The following is a 20,173-nucleotide window of genomic DNA, read 5'->3' on the forward strand; positions in this document are numbered from 1 at the left end:
ATATAATGCAGATTGAACAATTCAGATATAAAACGTTTATTACTTAATTCAAGACAAACACAAAGTTACAAAGGAACATTTTACTGTTGCTATTATAAAATTACAAGAAATATGGCAATGAATGTGTAACATTACTGTACAAAAGATTTCCTAATCAAAATGCTGTTAACACAGCGAAATTCAAACCTTACAGCAATTCACAGAGACAGTTTCAGCAGTCTCAAACTTAAATGTGGGGCAAGATGAAGAGAATGAATGCTGCTGAAATGCGGCAGAAGTAAACTTATACAGGAGGGACTATGCAACTCATAACTGATTCAGTCCAAACAAGCTTGTGAAGCTGTCATAAGCTCATTTTAAGGTTGGTGCTATCACTGGACATCCACATTTTGATACAGCCTTTACTCGATGCCTTCCTGTCTGTCTTTGATGGCAACCTAAAAATGAGAGAATAAAGTAAGTAATGAGACATACATCACTATTGAAAGTTGTTGCTGTAGTTTTTTTTTATACTGATCTACTTTATGTACACTGGGCCTTCATGCTAGACAGCAACAGCCAAAACAATTAGCCATAAAGTGCAAAACACCACAAACAAACACCCATGAACGCAACTGCTGTCAACAGTTTAAATAGTCTTTAAATATTTTGGTGATCTATTACAAGAAAAGTTTGTACATCACATTCATTTAAAATGGGTGAAAATATTTTTAAGTTAAATTCAGATTTCAGCCTCAAAAAGCATGTATCATTTGAAGACCAAAGTCCTGGGGCTGGATTCTCAAAGCTTCATGGAAGTTACTAATGATGGCTGGTCCTAATGGTCTTATGACCCTTTTAACTTAGGGCTGCTCTGTGACCAGCTAGCGACATTCATCTATCTCATGCCATCAAAAGGAGGACAGGACGTTCTAAGGTAGCCATAGCATAACACTGGGCTAAAACTAAACGGTTTAAACTTGAAGGGAAGTGCTGTTTTGCTTTCTACCAATGACAGACAGTGTTCCAGTACGCACACATATACTTTACATATTAATGGATGACTTTTTAAATATTGTTTATTTTAAATTGTATTATATCAATTGTAATTTCTGTTAAAAGTGCTCTGTAAATTGTGACACATATTAGGCAATTAGGCTAATTCAGCATTACTGTAGGCTAATTTCAAGTGTCACTCAGAGCTTTCAATTTCATTAAAGCACATTTTCAAGATAGTGTTCTCTTCACCCAGTTGTATTGAGAGATCATGAATATTCAGTGGTTTTATCCTGCTAGGACTGCTCTGAGATGGTCCTACAATTCACTTATCATGCTTATAGATATGACCGATTAAGTGACAATATGGTGCTCGAAATGTCTTGAGAATCACTGGAACAACCACATAAGAAGGTCCTAACAGGTTATGACTATAAATGTTTTGAGAATCCAGCCCCTGGAATACAGTTCCAAATCAACAAAATAGTACTTTTAGAGCTGTAATCAAAAAAATGTCAACATATTTAAGTTTATGGTATGCACAGTGATTTGATTTTTAAATCTGATTTTTGTCCTGATAATTATTCACCATTATTAAACCTACCTTGAACCTCTCCTCCAGCAGTGACAGCTCACTGATGAGATCAGTAATGGCATTTGTAAAGGCTTCCTGAGGACTGTAATCTGGTGTCGTCTGCACACGAATAACAACCTTGTGCTCCAGTGGATGGGGCACCTTGTACCCTGCAAACAGCACCTGAGGGTCCTTCAGCAGCTGTCTGTTAGAAAGAAGGACAAGCACAAGTTGTGTTACTATGTAACACATGCTCACCTACTAATCCAACATTTTCTGAAATCAAGGGTGCTGCAGTAACAGACGCCACTCTTTTGTGAAGGCTTTACACTGAATGTTGGAACATAGTTGTAAGAATTTGACTGCATTCAACCACAAGAACATTAGAGAAGCCAGGTACATTCTAGTGGCAGCTTTTCTATGGTTATTATGTAAGCTGTGTGCACACCTCGACACTCGTGTCAGCAATAGGTGCACCTTAAAGTAGCTGTATTTACTCATTTGAATGGAGTGTATATTACATTTACTAAATAAATATTTTTAATGTAGAAATATATTTACGATCTGATGATGTTCCCCAGCGTGTGGTCTTCTTTGTTTAACGTAAACAAACAGGCATTTGGCACCTTAGTGTCCTTGGTTATTGTAATCCTGCAAAAAAAGATCATGTTACTTTTCATTCAATATGGGCACCACGTAAATGCTGATTTTGTCAGGTGAGAAAACACTGTTACGAACAGCCAAGTAATTTCAGACAAAAGTCAAGACCAGACAACAACATATGTAATGTATCTTAACTGAACTTAGCCCACTGAGTATTGTAATATTGGACAGTCAGGATTTTTGAGTTTTGGGTTTTCCTGTTAACTTAGCTTGGCTAGCATTCACGCTGCACCAGCAGCCACTTCTCGGCTACGTTAGCCAAATTAGCGAGCTAACTAACGTTAGAACAAACACAGTGGATTATTAGGGCTAAGCAGTAAACCAGAAATCCATCTTAGCTTACAGTATTTAAGCCTTACTTACTTTTTCTCCCCCTCGAACAACAAAAACGACTCGAAGGCCGGCGGCGCGTTCATCTTCTCTGTGTTTGAGCGCTAACAGCTAAGACAGCGGGCCTGCTAGCTAGTGTATTTGCGTATTTTACGAAGGACACGCAGTTAGCGTAACGCGTTCCGGCAATACAGAAAACCCACCAGAGGAGGTCACTATTGAGCTGCTCTGGGCCCGTGATAATCTCACACCAAGTGAGGATTCATAAGTGTAGAGTTCATTTTTTCACTGAGGTCCACTTATAACGTTTAGATTGGCGCATCTAACTGCCAAAAACAGTCACAATCCATTTTAACATGACCCTTTTAACCCTTTCTTGATCCCTTAAGACTGAACTGTCTGTTTTTGTTACTGCCTTTAACACTGCTGTAAGTTGATTGGCTGCCCTGTATTGTGTGTCTCGTAGGGTTCCAGCAACCCCTGTCTAATAATTAATCGGTTAAGCTGTAAACAAAGTCATTTGATTTGAAATTCTCCAGTCTAGAGAAGTTTGCAGAGTCAGAGTTGTTCACCGTGGTGGTGATAGGAACCAGACGTCTGAAGTGTTAAATGCTCCTAAAAGCTCTCTCACAGAAAATTATCACATTATGTGGTTACAAAGGTATGCTTCCTGATCTCTGAGAGATGTTTTTACGAAAGTTTTGTGGTAAGGATTTGGCGTAAAACATCTGAAACGCGTTTGGTATTGTGAGGCAAAATATAAAGGACATTTTTTTTTCCAAATGTACCACTATTACCACTATCAACAACACATATAAAAACACCGGGAAACATTATGTAGGTTCACTGGTGGTTTTGAATAGTAAATATAAATATAAAAAAAAATATATATATATATATATATTATTTTTATATTTTGCGTTATAGACAGGGGCACTATATGGAGGGGGGTTAAGAAGGGGACGGTTCTAGGGCCTGTGACTGACAGGGGTCCTAAGAAAGTATTAGAGTATTAAGTGATGATTTTTCAAAATTAAATAATTAACCTCTCATCATTAATATAATATACTGCATAATTACCCAGCACCCAAACGCCCCGCTATTTACATTAAATGGTTCAGTCCTGCCCCCAAACCAGGAGCAAATGGTACCTGCTAGCAGTGAGGCATCATGTCTCAGCTTCCTAAGAAAAATCTGGCTTCCAAAAATGAAAAGAGTGAAATGAAAGACAGGAGAGACTGGTTTTGGTAGGGTGACAGTATGTCACCCAATTCTTCCTCAAAGAAAGGTGGGTATATTTCATGAGTGGTGGAAATTTGCCTGTTATCTTAGTCCATAGTGAAATAGGTTACTTCTGCTCCCCTGACATTAATTGCTTAATATTTTCACAGAAAATTCTGGGTGCTTACATTTCGCTCCTCTTTTAGCCAACATTCCCCCACATGTCCCTACCCCCACGTGGTGACAGGCCAAACAGATGCACCTTCAGGCTCAGCACCCCTGTCTCCCCATACCTCTACCAGTGACCCAGCCCTGTCTCCCTACTGAAGAAGGAGGTGAGCAGCATTGTGTCGAATGACAGTGTTGAATAACCCTAACAGAATTCTTTCCTCTAGAGTCACTATCAAGTCTTTTCATTTCCCTGTCCGTTTTGTTTGTTGTTTGCATTTTTGTTCACCACAGGGTGAAATAGCAGTAATTTTTGAAAACATTCAAAAATTCAATCCACATAAATTTTTTAAATATCACAACACAATTGTATGCAAATGTTTGTGCTCCCCAGTCAAATGATATGTTTTGTGTTGATTTTCTAAGAGAAAATAAGCCAACACATCCTCTACAGAGTGTACACTTTTGCACACTTAAAGCACAGTTACAATTTGTTTGAATTTAACATATTGAGGGATAAACATATATATCATGTACACAAATTTTTATGTTTTGTATTTGTATGTGTTAAACTTAGCGAATAAATTCAAATTGTGCACAAAAGGATGAGTTGTTCACTTTTTTTCACATCCCCTACAGAGAACACATGTCTGCAGATTTTAATGTACAATTACTGTTTATTTGTTGAATTAAAATGTTGGAAAAAAACAAATAAAAACTTTGAAAAATACATGTTCTGTTTTCTGTGTATGTTATATATGTTAAACTCAGCAAATAAAAATTGTGCACTAAAATGTTCAGGAAAATGGCATGTTTAAGTGTGTTCTCTGTAGAATATGAACTTATTTTCATTTAGAAAATTAACAAATTGTGTAATTTGATAGGACTGCATAGATAGATCTGATAGATTGCACAGAACAGTATTCTATTGGCTGTGCTTTTCTGTAGAGATTTTATAAGCTGTGTGTGCGCAACTGACGGCCTGTTTCAGCATGGGCACACCTTAAAGTAGCTGAATTCACTAATTAGTATAGGTGTCTGGATACTTTTCATTACTTATTTGAATGGTTGCCAAAACAAGAACCAAAACAAGCTTCAGTCCTGATTTACCCATACTTGGTATGTTTTTGAATCATCAGCTTTGACCTTCTGCCCTGTCATGATAAATATATGTTTATTCTTATTGTTTACGTGTACATCTGACTCAAAAGTTTATGTAACAGGGGCAGACCCCAAGAGCATGTGTCATTGTGTGAAAACACATATTTCACAATCAACAAAAGAAAAACAACCAAAAGAAAGGAATACCAATCATACTGTATATCATAATATCTGTAAATATCAAAAACAGAAGCTCACTGTTTCCAGAGTGAAGCAGGCTAACACAACTTTTCTTTGAATTTGCATTTTTTCACTGTTTTGTTCACTAATGGACAGTATAACATCATCATTTTCAGGGAACCCCCCAGAATTTTGACTTTGAGACATTCTGGGGGTCCAAGAGGTTGATTAGCGGGTCCCGGATCTCCCAGAACCCCCTGGAATTCGCATCTTGCCAGTAAGAATTTCAGAGATCGCCATGGGCCTCAGTGCGATTGCTCCCCCTGCCCCCTCAGTAGGTATTGAAACTGACTGTACTGTCAGTAAACTGTACTATTTTGAGTCGCTGTGAGTTGCCTAGAATATAGAAAGGCTACTTCACAGTGGTGTAACCCTACATTGATGTCACAGACAGGCTGTTGCTGAGTGAGTGTTTTGTGTGTGTGTGCGTTCTTTGTGAATAGTAAATGAAAACATTTGTGTGGGAGAGATGATGTCTTGACCACGCACCAGTTCGTCACAATCCACAGCCACATGACTTTCATAAGACCGCCTATCTGTGTTCTGGTAATGCAACATGAAGAACGTGGGCAACACTTGGGTCTTGTTTTCTTCCCGATTTGGTTATCAGACACTGACTCATTTACTTTCAGATGACTACAGGCTTTCTTCAGGCCTTGGGGAATGGATATTTGTGTGGTTACAGGAATAAATATAAGTCATAAATACAGTTACGTCATCGCATGTGCTCTAGGCTCTGTAAACAGTTGCTCAGTTACATACTAACATTAGTAACTAATTTAAGAGGAAGTTGACATTCAAATCAAGTTTAACACATGCCAAAAGTTCAAAGGCCAGTGACGTTCAAAAGCCTAAAAACCTTATGAAGGTAACACAAATAAACTGAATCAAGTTTTGTGGCTGCCAAAATTCTATCAAGAGAAGGAAATACTTAGTTGACTTCTTATGCTGCAAAAATTATATGTAGGCAAGTGCAAACATCTTAAATCTAGCCAGTATCTCTAACATTTCTCATAACTCTCAAGATTGTTGTAAGAACACTATACAATTTTTCTTACCTATTTCTATGCCTTTACACTTGTTTTAAGACATTGTATCTTGTGAAAGTGGAAAGTTATTAAATTGGTGTATAAAGTGGATGTAAAAAGTCTACACACCCCTGTCAAGGTTTTTGTGATGTAAAAAAATGGAACCAAGATAAATCATATCTGAACTTTTTCCACAAAACAGTCAGAAACATTTTAGGGTAAAAAAAAGAAAAAGAAAAAACTTACAATAACCTGGTTATAAGTGTGCATACCCCTGAACTAATACTTTGTTGAAGCACCGATTTTACAGCACTCAGTCTTTTTTAATAAGTGTCTTTCTGCTTCAAACTTCTTGACTTGGCAATATTTTCCCACTCTTCCTTGCAAAAGCAAGGAAGAGCGTTGAGGTCACCCTACTGTTGAGGTCACCCACAGATTTTCAATTGGATTCAGTTCTGGCCTCTGACTGGGGCGTTCCAAAATGTTGATCTTCTTTTGGTAAAGCCATTTCTTTGCTGATTTGGATATAAGCTTTGGGCCATTGTAGTGCTGAAAGGTGAAATTCCTTTTCATCTTCAACTTTCTAGCAGACGCCTAAAGGTTTTGTGCCAAAATCGACTGGCATTTGGAGCTATCAGGGTTCTGATAAATTGTGATACTTTGTTGAAGTGTCCTGCCTTAGTGTATATTTATAGGTAGCTTCCCACATAAAACTGTAGGCAGCGTATTTTAAAAGCCTAAATCAGCTTACCAGAAAATGTTACCAACATTTATTTGTTAACTGTCACCTCCCTGAAGTGGCATAGCCAAAAGTAAAAAAAAGCACTGTTTCCACATACTTTGGGCTACAGTCATGCTCTTGGTGTCATTCAAAAGGCAACACTTTCTCAACCACCAGAATAGCTATATGAATTACTGGCACAGAGTAACAGAGGCTAGAATGGAGGAGTTTATTCCACTTGACTCACAGATCTCTAAATTGATCTCTGACTCTTACCATGTTATCAAGACCACATGTTTTAGATTATGAAGTGTCTGTGCATAGCGGCAATGCTTTGAAGGTAAGGACCCACAGCATTTGCTAGTGTTTGCTCATTCGGTGCTTATGTTGCAAATGAGACATTCATAACTTCTGTGAATGGCGGATCATAAAATGGTTTGCAGGAATAAAATACTGAGATGTCAAGCTTTCTAATCCACTTTTTACAAAGATGGTTCTTTAGTAAAGAAAATGGTTCTGTATAGAACCATTAATACTCAGAACCTTTTGCATGATTTAAGGGTTTTTACATCATAAAAGTGTCCTTCAGATTGATGGAGAATGTGCTGCAGATAGTTCTATATAGCACCTTTTTGAAAATAGTTCTATATGGCACCAAAAATGGTTCTACTATGGTTAAAATGTCAAGCTTGTAACAACAGAAGAACCCTTTTTGGTGCCATATAGAACCATCTGCAGCGCATTCTCCATCAATCTGAAGAACCATTTCACAATGCAAGGAAGGGAGGTGGCCAAACTTTTGCACATAACTGTACCTCCCTCCAACTTCCCATAGAAACCCACAGATCTCATTAGTCTCTAAACGTAAATGTAGAAAGATAGAAAGATTCAGCTCTTAACCCAAAGTACATGACTGTATTTCATTCTGACAGCATGTCAAATTGACCCTGCTGTTCTTTCCTTCATTCCACCCATCAACTAATTGAAAAATCTCTATTTCCACATTTTTAAACCTACAACCATGAAATCTGGTTTAAAAACCCTTCTTCATTCATTTACCCCTTAAAGGGAACTCCAGCTATTTTTCAAAATATGTTTCTAAGTCTGTGGTTGAGATGTGAACATAGTCATTCAGAGTGTTTTAATGTCAAATGATTCATTGCAGAGAAATTTTCCATCTGGGATTTCTTTACAGTGGCAGTGATCGGAACCAGAGGTCACAATGTCTACAATGCAAATATAGCCAGTTTATTTACAATTTGCAAAACCACCAGTGGACCTACACGCGTCTTCTGAGTTTATATATGTAATGTTGATGATGGTAAAATAGCTGTGACTCTGAAATAAGTCTTCTTCTGAGACTATTTTGCCTTAGAACACCCTTCATGTACCCCTCTGCCATGAATGTCGTTTTTAAATACATTTTAGGCCTTCTCAAAAGGTTCTCAATTGTAAAACAATGTCTCAGACATCAGGCAACATATCTGTACTGATAATCTTTTCTCTTTTCATGTAAGAACTTTCTCTGAGGAAGCTATTAGAGGCCAGACGTCTGGTTCCTATCACCACCACTGTGAGCAGTTCTGCCTCAGCAAATTTATCTAGAACAGTGCATTTGACATCAAACCACTCTGTATGACTTTGTTCACATCTTAACTATTTAATTATGAAGATATTTTGAAAAATCATTGAAATTCCCCTTTAACTCATGGAATTCAATGACCTACTTTACATGCAGATTACATGCAGATTGCATGTTTTGTTGATTTTCTAAGTGAAAATAAGTTAACACATCCTCTACAGAGCACACAAACAATACTTTCTAGCTTCATATGTGTGAAACTGCATTAATGTTAGGATAGCTTCACCACTGTTTATATGATGTTTGTGATTTTAATCAGAATGTGTATATGAAAGGCATCTGTGACATTCAGTTTCAAAACTGTGAATTTTTAAAAATATTTCTTTAAACATCCAGCATTCTGCTGAGGGCTAAAACTCTAAAAAGAATAAGAGACAGACTGTTACACTGCAGCACAGGTCATTTGAGGAAGCCTGCATTCTGTGATTTGCGGAACTAATTGTGGTCAAGCCTTTTAGCTGTGTGCTGTTGCAAAAGTCCCAGTGAAAATTTTTATTTGTTTGCTAAAATGTTGAGATTTCCTCATATCTGGACGCCGTGACTTCCACATTACTACGAAGAGAATGATTACAGGTAGTTTCCTTGTCTTCATGAACGTGTATTATTTTTACAGTCCATTTCCCGTCCACAGCTACAGACAATATGCCTGACGAACTCCCAAAATGTAAACTTTTCCAAAAGCCCCACTGAATAAAAGCCTCTTTAACGTGGCAGAGTGAGAATTCTCATTTTAGTGTGGTGATTTTAAAGCTTGTTTCAGAAATGTCTGCAGTGGATAGGTCAGTTTTTGGTAATGCCAAAGAAAATCTAGTCCACCACCACCGAGATATGAGGACGTGAGTTTCAGCACATCTGTGCCGCGCTGTGGTTTTTGAAGTTGCAATGCTTTTGGGAAATGGTCTCTTTTCTAATTCCCTTGCTGTAGTGCACAGTGTGATGAAATAAGACTGAAGAAACTGAAAACTTCTTGTGTACTTCTTCCTTCTCCATTACGGTCAGGAGGTTTACTATGTGAATAATCACATTATGATGTCAATATGAATCCTGTTTGTTTGTGATCATCAAAAATGCTGCTCAAAAGTTATTTCAGTGGAGATACGAAAGACTTTTTCCCTGATGTCACTTTGCATTGGAGTATATTTGAAACAGTCGAATGCAAACTGTCAAATTACAGGTTTTGTTGATTTTCTATGTAAAAATTAGTTAGCAAATCCTCTACAGAGAACACACTTAAATGTAGTTATTTTCGGCAAATTCTACTGCACATTTTAACATATTGGAAAAAATAAAACATAATATTTTAAACAATTTTGCTATTTTTTCTCCAAAATGTTAAATTCTACAGATAAACTGTAAGTGTGCATTAAAATGTGCAGAGGTATATTGTTTGTAGAAGATGTGTTGCCTAGAAAATAAGCAAAACATGTCATTTGACAGGAGGCGCCCAAACTTTTGTACACACTACTTAATGCTATTTAATGTAACCATATTTGTAATCAGGCGTAACTGTCATTATTACCCCTAATAGTTCATTTTGTGAAACTGTGATCCCCTTGTGTCAATAACTACAATTAAGGTAATAAAGCTAATAAAGTTAAAGGGCCTGTATCATGGAAAAAGGAATTTGCCACACTTTCTTGAAGTAAAAGAGTTTGATGTAGCATGTAAACATTGTTCACGTCTCAAAATGTACCCTTCACTTCCCAGTCTAAATATGGAAACTGCAATATCAGCCCATTTTGAATTCACTGTTTCTGTGATTGTCACAAAAACCATTACATTTACACACATCTATCTATTCAGCCGACAACAGTTTGGCTCCACCTACCTGAGCTGAAGTTATGAGGAGCGTTTCAGCCTAGGCTGCTTTTTAAAAAAGGCACAACAGACAGCAGCCAATCACAACAGAGCTCATTTCCATATACCAGTCTTAAAGGCATAGTAACAAAAACAGCATGTTTGATTGTAAGTGATAGAGACATTGTGACTGCTGGTTCCTATCACCACCACTATAAAGAAATCCCAGTTGCTAAGTTTCTCTAGATTGGAAAATCTCACATATAACCACTCTGAATGAAGCTGTTTACAGTTCAACTATTGAAATTTTAAAAAATTGGTGGAATTCTCCTCCTTTAATATCTACTAACACTGCCTAAAAGACTTTTAAAATGTTTTAATACATTGTTTCTCTGTCAATTTGTAATAATTCTACATTAAAGACTAACCAGCACTTGGATGAAAATCTCAAATTCAGAAATTCACACATGCAATCTTAGAAATAAACATTCTAGGGCTGAATGATATGAATATTTTTTATTGTTATCGCAATGAACACATCGCTAAGAGCTGCAATGACAGAACGGATCGAATTACCTCATATACGCAGCACCAGAGAGACGTCATTACAGCAAGTAACTTAACCATTCAGCTAAACAACCAATTACAAAACACACATGTACAGCTCTAAAACTCTTCAATGCTGACATACAAGCCTGGAAAAATGGATCACATATTAGGATCATTCTCACACCCAGTGTTGTGTGTGTGAGTGATTTCAAAAAATAAACAGAAAAAAATTATTCTTGTGTGCCTGTATAAAAAATATGTCTATTTAGCCTTGATAGAAAAAGCTGTTCAGGTAATGTTGACTGTTTCTCAGCCTTTCAGTGCGCAGAAAATGTGCTTACAGTTCTGCTAGAGGGAGCTGTTAGTATTTCATTTCTTTTTATTTTGCACAACAGCACATGGTGCTTTTGCAATTTTGTATTTTGCTATTTGCTCAAAAGAGAGTTTAGTTAGATTTATGTTTAAACATCCAAAAAAGGCTTTACTTGCATCACATCCAGTCATGGCTACAGTTAAAAGCTTATCACAGCTCATTGTATTATATGTCCATATAATATAACCCTAAAAGGCTCCTAACCGGTTCTTAGCTCTTACATATGATCCATAACTCTTACGTTTTACTGAAGTTCTTTTATAAAGAGGTTCAGAAAAAAATGTATCTCTATTTTCCACCAATGTTTTCAAAATTTCTGCACAATTAATTGTTTGAGATGTAAATAAAGTCTTTCAGAGCTGTTTAATGAAATGTTTCATTGTAGAGAAAATTTCTGGGTCAGATTTCTTCACAGTGGTGGTGATAGGAACCAGGGGCCGTAATGTCTGCAACACGAATACACTCATTTTCTTCACTATCCAAAAAGACTGATCCCGCATCTGTCTTCTGAGTTTTTATATATAGTGCTGATTATGGTAAAATAGTGGTAAATCTGAAAAAAAAAACAAGCTGTGTTTGGGGACTACTTTGCCTTCGAACGCTCTACAGGTACCTATGAATGGACTTACGAAAATACATTTTGGGCCAAAACCTTCTCAAAACTATCATAAACAATGTCTTGCATATTCATAAGCAGTTCATGATAAAGCTTTCTGTGAGGGAGTTTTTAAGAAGCATTAAAAGCTGTAGACGTCTGGTTCCTATCACCACCACTGTGAAGAATTCTGACTCTGTGCATCAAACCACTCTGAAGGACTTGGTCTACATCTTAACCACTGAATTATGCTGAATTTTTTTAAATATTGGTGGAATTTCCCTTTAAGTGCACCCAAAGCCAGCTGTTGAATATTCGGCTTCTTTAGTTGATGTGAGTGATATGAGAAAAAGGCGGGGATTTGTAGGGGGGTTCCTCCTGCTGTCATGTCTCCAACTTCCTATGCAAAATGTTGCTTTAAAACCTGTGGCAACACATTACTTTCTAGTTTTCTTGCTGTGAGGCTTGCAGTGTTGAAGCAGAATGGCAGACACCTATGTGCGACATGTGGAGCTTTTGGGCTTCGAGAAAAGGTTCTATCCAAGCCAGCATTATGTAAGTGAACCTTATTGTCTTGACTTCAATTGCTTATAAACTATTATTATTACTATGTGTCACATGTTGTGGAAAAACAGTTACATTGGGCTCCACATCTTGCATTTGTGTCAGTGAGGAAATAAATTATTGTTTTGTCACTGTAAGAACACAAATCAACAAAACTGACATTTTATGGGAGAAAAGTTTTTAATACAACATACAAAAACATTGTTTTAATACAAAAACGTGTTTTGTGCATTTTGAACGGTTTCTGTTGGTCTTTTTGCCATGAAATGTTCAAACTAATTGTAGTTGTGTTTTCATTGTTCATTAATTAATACCTGTTGCTCATTTTTGGAAGGTTTACATGTTCTTGGTGAAATGGAGTGACCAGTCAGAGAAGTTAATTTACAGAAGATATCCAGAAATCCACACGTTCCATGTAAGTCCTTTACATGTTTTGCAGTTTTGTGGTGCCTAATAAGGTGTGAAAATGCCTTTTGCAGCTATTTGTAAGCGTAATTCACCACACTACCTCCCACAGTGTTGTTTTTGCATCAGTTTTTGTTGTTAAATCAAAAAAGTAAGCAAAAGACAGCACCTCCATTAACTCTGCCCATCGTTTATGGTTGTAGAAAACTCTGAAAGAGATGTTTCCGATCGAGGCAGGAGACATTGATGCTAAAGACAGAATTATTCCTTCTTTACCAGGTAAGAACTATTTCTGTTTCTTCCATTTTTACTTCTATGTCCACATAAGAGTTTGTTTGTGCTCAAAAGAGAAGCAAAAGTTGTTAGTCTCAATTTCCACCTCATCACCTCAGGAAACACCTGCTTCAAGTCAAGCGCTGACATTTTGGCAGAAAGGAAAATATAACATCAGTGCATCAACAGAGCTAATTTTGGAGATGATGTCTTACAGATACAGACATCTGTTGCCACTTTAATGTCAACATGGACAAGTTTTTAAAACACTGAAATTAATACCAGAGCAAACACTATTGTTCATTTAAAGGGGAATTTCACATTTAAAAAAAAAAAAATTATGCATAATTTAATGATTATGATTTAAATAAAGTCATTCAAAGTACTTTGTTGTGAAATGCTCCATTTTAGAGAAAAGTACCAAGGCAGAATTGTTCACAGTGGTGGTGATAGGAACCAGGCGGCAACCAGTCGATATTAAAAGCTCCCTCACAGAGAGTTGTTACGTGAAATGGTTATGAAGAGACATAGTTTTTTGAAAGGTTTGAGATGAGATTTTGGCCAAAAATGTATTTGAAAAAAGTACTCATGCATGGTGTTGTAAGGCCAAACTATTTTTTCAGATTTACCTGAATATATCAACATTACATATAAAAATTCATGTAAAAAAGACGTGTATGTTCACTGGTCATTTTGTACAGTAAGTAAAATGGCTATATTTGTGCTGACACGTGACTGCTGGTTCCAGTCACCACCACTTTAAAGAAGTTCCAGTTGAATTGTGTAGCAATACTGCCTGACTAAAAGACTAACTGAAAAAAACAAGTAAATACATATGTCAATACCAAAGCCCCCTGTTGTGATGTCTTTGCTTTTGAGCTGTAACTTAAATATTATGGCTCTAGAGTCCTGTGTAAGAAATTTTTTCAAATGGAAAGAAATTTGCTACGTGACAAAGAAAGCTGACCTCAAATAGTCCATGGGCAGTTCGTGGATTTCACCCTTGTGCACACACATGCACCCTCTTTAATTTCAATTCTCTAAAAGCAGTTTCTATGAGGACATTGAGACTGATTCTGCATACAGTGTGCAACTGCCCTGAAAATGAAAGTTGCGGACTTTCCACCAGTTCAGACACCTGTGTGTTCTGTCACAGAGTGATGCAACCAGAAAGGGAAAAGAGAAGTAAAAACACACTAGACTGCGCAAGCTAAAAAAAAACTGTTTGCCCCAGTAAAGAAAACAAGAACATAAAATGTCACTTATGTGAAAAACATAATTATTACATAATGTCTTTGGTGCTTTTTATGACCATTGGTCATTTACACAACCTAGCTGAAGGACTGTTATGCTGATCAAGTGAACTCCTTCCGTATTTCCATATTAGTAAACAGTTGTTGCCATTTTGCAACAGAAACAGCACCAATGGCGCACTTGAGTTGTTTTCAGGCCTTTTACTTCATGTACCAGTAATCTTGCAAACACAGTCTTGTAGGTTAATACTAGGTTTCTCCCTTTCAATGATAAAACCTAAAAGCCACTTGACTGCTAATAGCTCCCCTTGTGGAGAATCTTCAGCCTGCATGAGTTAGTAAGTCAGTTACTTATTTACCAACTCATTATGCATTTTTAGTTCGCTTACTGAATTACTTAGTTTGTTACTTAGTTAGCGTTTTTAGTTACTTCCACAGTTAATGACTTGGTTAGTTTCTTGTTAGCCTACGTAGTTAATTAGCCTACTGAGGTAGTAATAAATTACCCTAATTAGGTACTTACTTAGTTGGTTACTTGATCAGTTACCTAGTTAGTTACAAGCTAGCTTCATTACAGGCTTTGAGTCTTAAAATATTCTTGTCCTCCCATAGCTCCAAAATGGCTGGACTCCCAGAGGACAACAGAGACCAGGCAAGGAACTTTGGCCGAATACTGTCGCTCTCTGCTCAACTTGCCACCAAAGATCTCCCGTTGTCAGCTTGTGCGAAGCTTCTTCAAGGTACGGCCAGAAGATGAGACCCCACCAGCTCCACATCCGTAAGTCCATGTTAGCTTATTCACACCTTAATGCATGTAAGACACACGTGGTATAATGACTGAATTCACAAGGATGTCTTTAGCAGTGCTTCAAGGATTTTATTTGTGTTTGTAGATTCAAACGAAACGAGACATACGTAATGACCAGGGATAGAGTGAGGACCACCACCTCTGGTAAGATACAAATCTACTCCAGATTACCTTTTTTAGATGTGATGACATTGAACTAAATGATAGTAGAAAGCATCTCAGTATAAAACAAACCAACCAACCAAATAAGCGTTATCTCTGGTGCATCCCATCCGCATAGTTGAAATGAAAAGATGTGAAGACCATGTCTCCTTCTTTCACTTTGACTAGAAATCACTGGGCCTGTTATGTTGGACAGCTACAGGGTGATTGCAGATTACAGCAAGAGTTCGAAATATGAGCTCAACCTGAAGGCAGGAGACTTGGTTGATATTGTGGAGAAGAGTCCTAATGGTGAGACGAGAATGCAGTTTGTGTGTTATATTGGCCCATCATTTTTTTGAGAATGCCTCAGTTTACATTTTTTGAAATAAATGTATTATCAGGCTACCAATGTTACTAATGACAGAGAATCTGTGTTCGTCTCTGCTTTAGGCTGGTGGTTCTGCCAGTATGAGACACAAAGAGGGTGGGCTCCAGCAGCTTATCTAGAACCACTTGATGGACCTGATGAGAGGGAGGAGCCTGAGCCCAACTATGCAGGTGAGTGCCTCAAACCGATCTTGCCTCAGATGTAGTAAAAGTGCATGAGGACACTGGAAATGGTTTACAAATGTTGCCTCTATTCAACAGGAGAGCTGTATAAAACCACTAAAGCCTACAAAGCAGTGGAGGATGATGAACTAACTCTGGAGGTTGGAGAAACCATTGAGGTCATCCATAAGCTTCTGGATGGCTGGTGGGTGATCAGGTATGGGATTCACTTTTCTTCAAATTTGGCTATAAATCATGGCCCTTACACTGATAATCTGGCAAAAAAGCAAATTCACCAATTTACAAATTTATATACCACAACATGTTTGGTGTCTGAGCTTTGCTTCTTTAGTTTTGCACTAGAGCTGTGAGGCTAACCTAAGTAACAAGTAATGGAAGCTTATGTACACCAATTAGCATTGCAAAACAAAAGCATAGGACACAAATCGTGTCTTAAATGATCAAATACATTTGGGGTAATTCAGTAGATTTTTTTTTGCCAAACTATCGCTTTAAAATACATGGAGTACTAAAATACAAAGATCTCAGTTGGAGTAAGTTTTGTTTGTATTTGACAGGAAAGGAGAGGAAACAGGCTACTACCCATCCATGTTCCTGTGCAGAACAGGACAGAAGAAGGAAGTGGAGGCTGAGAAGGACATTGTGAGGAGGGAGACCCCACCACCCAGGAGGTATGTTTGCTTAATACTCCCTGCTTGCTCTAGTTCATCTAGCCACATTTATTACTGGTGCTTTGTAGGACCTATATCATGCAAAACCAATTTTCCTTGCTTTTTAGACACAAAAGAATTATGTACTATGTAAGCATTATGAAAGCTGCATGTACATTTCCCTCAGCAGTCCACATATGGTGACTTTGGTGCAAAAACACCATGATGTCAAAACCATAAATACATTTCAGCCTAAAACAGTTTATCCCACTGATTTATTTACACTGAAGTGATAAGGAGTGTTGTTACTACAGGCAGTCTGTGGGAGAGGTCAGAGAAAAAGTGACTAAACGCTGTGCTTTTCCTGACTGTAGGGAAGCAAATGATTGCAGCCTTCCAAACAACCCAGACATCCAAAAGGATTAGCTAAGTTATTTTTTTCTGGGATCCCTAGGGATTTCAGTCTTGATGTAACACTTTGTCTCCACATTTCAGCCTGAATTGCTTTTCGTACATGGCGCGCCTCCTTTCACTTGTGAAAGTGGTCAGCCAATCAGAACAGACATCATTTAAATATATTAGTCTTAAAAGCACTGTAACAGAAACAAGCTGTTAAATTCGAAGAGATAGAGAGAGGTTGGAAAATGGTCGTATCAAAATACAAGAAACGTGTATAACACAGGCTCGTGGTTTACATGACAAGAAAAAAAAACAAAATCACATACAAACATTTGAACACTCCTCCTCAACTTACAAGAAGTATATTCATGTTCCCACTCTTCCTAATGGTGCTGTCTTGGCTTGTAGATCGACTATACGCAATGCTCAGAGTATCCATGCCAAGGGCCGCCAGCGAATCAGCCAGGACACCTACCGTCGTCAGAGTCGCCGGTTCTTACAGCAGCGAGGAAGACTCCCATCCCAGCCAAGGAAGAACTCCAGAGCCGCTCTGGTGGAAAAGAACGGTGATACAGGTACATTTTCTATGTAGATGAAAACCTGCCATCATAGAAAGTGAGCTGAACCTACCACAGTACCCCAACTTAACACCACATTTTAACACAGTACTTTCACTCCTGCTGTTTTACAGTTCAAGTTGGCTCACAGTAAACTCTTATAATTCCATCACTTTGGTTTGATGTTCCAGCCAGAAATCTAATTCAGACAATTGATCACTTAACCTAGGTAAAGTTGATCGACCAGGACATGTTTGGTGTCTGAAATTTGCTTCTGTAGTTTTGCACAGGAGCTACAAGGCCAATGTAGCTAAGAAGTAATGGAATCTTGTAGCCAGAGATTAGCTTTGTACAAACAGCATGTATAAATCATCGCACACTCATCTCAAACTGCTTGATGTGATCTCAAATAAACTTGCTTTTGTAGTTTCTGATACTGTATGACATGATGTTATCTATAAACTTTGGCAAAAGTATAGAAGCTTCAAGATAGCTACTACCAGAACCAGTTTATGGGAAGCCTGGCCACTTCTCATTCCTCCCGTACCAAAAACATGACTGCTAAATGCTAGAGGGCCTATGAGTAAGTCCCTAATGAATGGAGGTGAATGTAACTAAACAGCTAAATATGAAAAATGAAAGCTATTACTATCCACTTGTGCAGGAACATCCTTTAATCTGGTAACGCAGAAGGATGTATTGCATTTAAAAATGAAATGAATAGTGAAAACTTTCGGTCTTTCAGTTTTTCTTCAGCAAAACTACTTGATGCTGACTAGTTAGTGAGTTGAAAAGCAGTTTGCACTCACATACATTATGTACATAGGACACTGTTACAAAGTCCTATAACTGGAGTTGAAAAATATTCAAAAATGTACAAAAAGATTAACCATTTATAAATCATTTTGGACTCTCAGGAGTGTCCTCTTGTGTCTGACCAAAGCATTTCTCCTTACCAGAAATTAGCTGGCTGCTACAGTTTTAGCTGTGTCATTGGCCAGTTTTAATATTTGTATGTCATAAAGTGCCAAAAAGCACAAGTGTATATTTGAGATTACTTTAACAACCTGATACAGTTTCAGGCTGGTGTGTGTGATGATTTAAGCAAGCAGTTTGCACAGTCCTTGTTACTGTAGGTTCCCATTACTTGTTAGCTACATTAGCTTCAGAGCTCTAGTAAAAATCTTAGGCACATTTCAGACACCAAACATGCCTTGGCTGATCGAATACATATAAGCTAAGGCAGAAATTAGATTTTTTGGCCAAAGCTTCACTTTGTTAAGGCACAGTCATACTGAACTATATTTGTTTGTGTGTTTAAGCAGCTCCCTCTAAGGATGAAGCAAAGAAAACTCCGGTTATCCCTCCTCGGCCCAGCCAAGAGCTAATCATGGAGCGCTGCACGGAGAACACCCGCAAGAGAATTAGCATCCACGCTAACTGAGGGGGGATTTGACATAATTCTCACATAAACCCAACCAAACAGATCCATGGCTGTTGTATGGCTTCATTATAGGTTGTATGGCTTAAGGCAATGGCTCTCAATACTGACTCTTACTGGAGTGCTCATATACCACACAGTGTTTTCAATGCATCTGTTTTATTCCATCTTAATTTATCAAACTTTTGTGGCTTGAGAATGTGAACTGTGGTGTGGTGTGCTAACCCCACACTGTGTGATCAGGGCACTGCAGATCTGGCACTGAAATCTAGTGTTGGTAAAAGCCTTGTGGAAATTCTTATTTCTGTGCTTCAATGTTGTTTTTTAGCTGTTCAGGCTAACAGACTAGCTAACAGACTAGACTTCAGGCTAGAAAAAGTACATAGCAATGTTAAGCACTGTCAAAGTTGACTTGGCTGTATAGAATAGCATACTTTAGATAAGCTACTTTTATGTTTTTTCTTTTGTATATATCTTTATATATAAAGTTGTGCATTTGTTCTAATAAAAACAGAAAATCTTTATCTGGGCTTCTTCATTTGAGGTTCTTCATGAGATCTCTTCATGTTCCCACTATTCCAAACACCAAACATGTTTACCAGGGTTCAAAAATGTGGAATCACTTCTGATATTAATAACTGTGATTAAATAATGACTTTTACAGTGTAGACTGTCCAAAACATGTCAAAAACAAATCAATGATTTTTTCACACTTTAAATGTGTTTGGGAACAACAAGAAGATATGCCACAGTAAAAAATGGAAAATGTAAATATAAATGTAAATATAAACTGCAAAACTGTATCTATTTATTGTAATTTCATGTCATAAAATTATTATCAATAAGTATTTGATCGTGGACGTTTGGTGACCAATTTCCAAATATGATACATTCTGGATATTAATTCCATTATAAGTTTGATCTTAAAGCTGTACAGCTTTCTCAATTATTATAGAATCTGCATCAGAGTAGAACCATTATATACATGTATCTGCTGCAAATCTGTCTTGGTATGATTGAAATTAGTGATTTCAAATGGGAACGTTAGTGATTTCCAAACTTTTGAACGATAGTCTTCGATTACATGTTTTAATTAGCTCTCTTTTTCACTTTATACTAAGAAAAAATATGA

General features: G+C 37.4%; 2 protein-coding genes across 4 annotated transcripts; one reads left to right on the plus strand and one right to left on the minus strand.

Moving 5' to 3' along the window:
• Positions 1 to 20: 20 nt before the first annotated feature.
• Positions 21 to 2,915, minus strand: polr2j (RNA polymerase II subunit J). 2 transcript variants are annotated; one of them, XR_005007715.1, is made up of 5 exons: positions 2,576 to 2,915; positions 2,111 to 2,200; positions 1,580 to 1,754; positions 284 to 437; positions 21 to 186 (listed from the first exon to the last, which is right to left on the minus strand). XR_005007715.1 is itself a non-coding variant. In XM_036579884.1 (4 exons), exons 1-4 carry the CDS (start codon positions 2,626 to 2,628, stop codon positions 402 to 404), a joined length of 354 nt encoding a protein of 117 aa, XP_036435777.1. In that variant the 5' UTR covers positions 2,629 to 2,915; the 3' UTR covers positions 21 to 401. The 2 variants fall into 2 exon arrangements, 1 of the variants encoding a protein (XP_036435777.1); XM_036579884.1 differs by having other exon boundaries at positions 21 to 437.
• Positions 2,916 to 12,362: 9,447 nt separating this feature from the next.
• Positions 12,363 to 19,565, plus strand: ncf1 (neutrophil cytosolic factor 1). Of its 2 annotated transcripts, none has more exons than XM_036579885.1 (11): positions 12,363 to 12,532; positions 12,876 to 12,956; positions 13,150 to 13,225; positions 15,085 to 15,250; positions 15,366 to 15,424; positions 15,611 to 15,733; positions 15,875 to 15,982; positions 16,073 to 16,190; positions 16,552 to 16,665; positions 17,452 to 17,618; positions 18,923 to 19,565. In XM_036579885.1, exons 1-11 carry the CDS (start codon positions 12,461 to 12,463, stop codon positions 19,042 to 19,044), a joined length of 1,206 nt encoding a protein of 401 aa, XP_036435778.1. In that variant the 5' UTR covers positions 12,363 to 12,460; the 3' UTR covers positions 19,045 to 19,565. The 2 variants fall into 2 exon arrangements, with proteins under 2 accessions (XP_036435778.1, XP_036435779.1); XM_036579886.1 differs by having other exon boundaries at positions 12,371 to 12,532; positions 18,926 to 19,565.
• The last annotated feature ends 608 nt before the right edge of the window (positions 19,566 to 20,173 follow it).

The sequence above is a fragment of the Colossoma macropomum genome, unplaced genomic scaffold, assembly GCF_904425465.1.
Source record: "Colossoma macropomum unplaced genomic scaffold, Colossoma_macropomum, whole genome shotgun sequence".
NCBI lineage: Eukaryota > Metazoa > Chordata > Actinopteri > Characiformes > Serrasalmidae > Colossoma > Colossoma macropomum.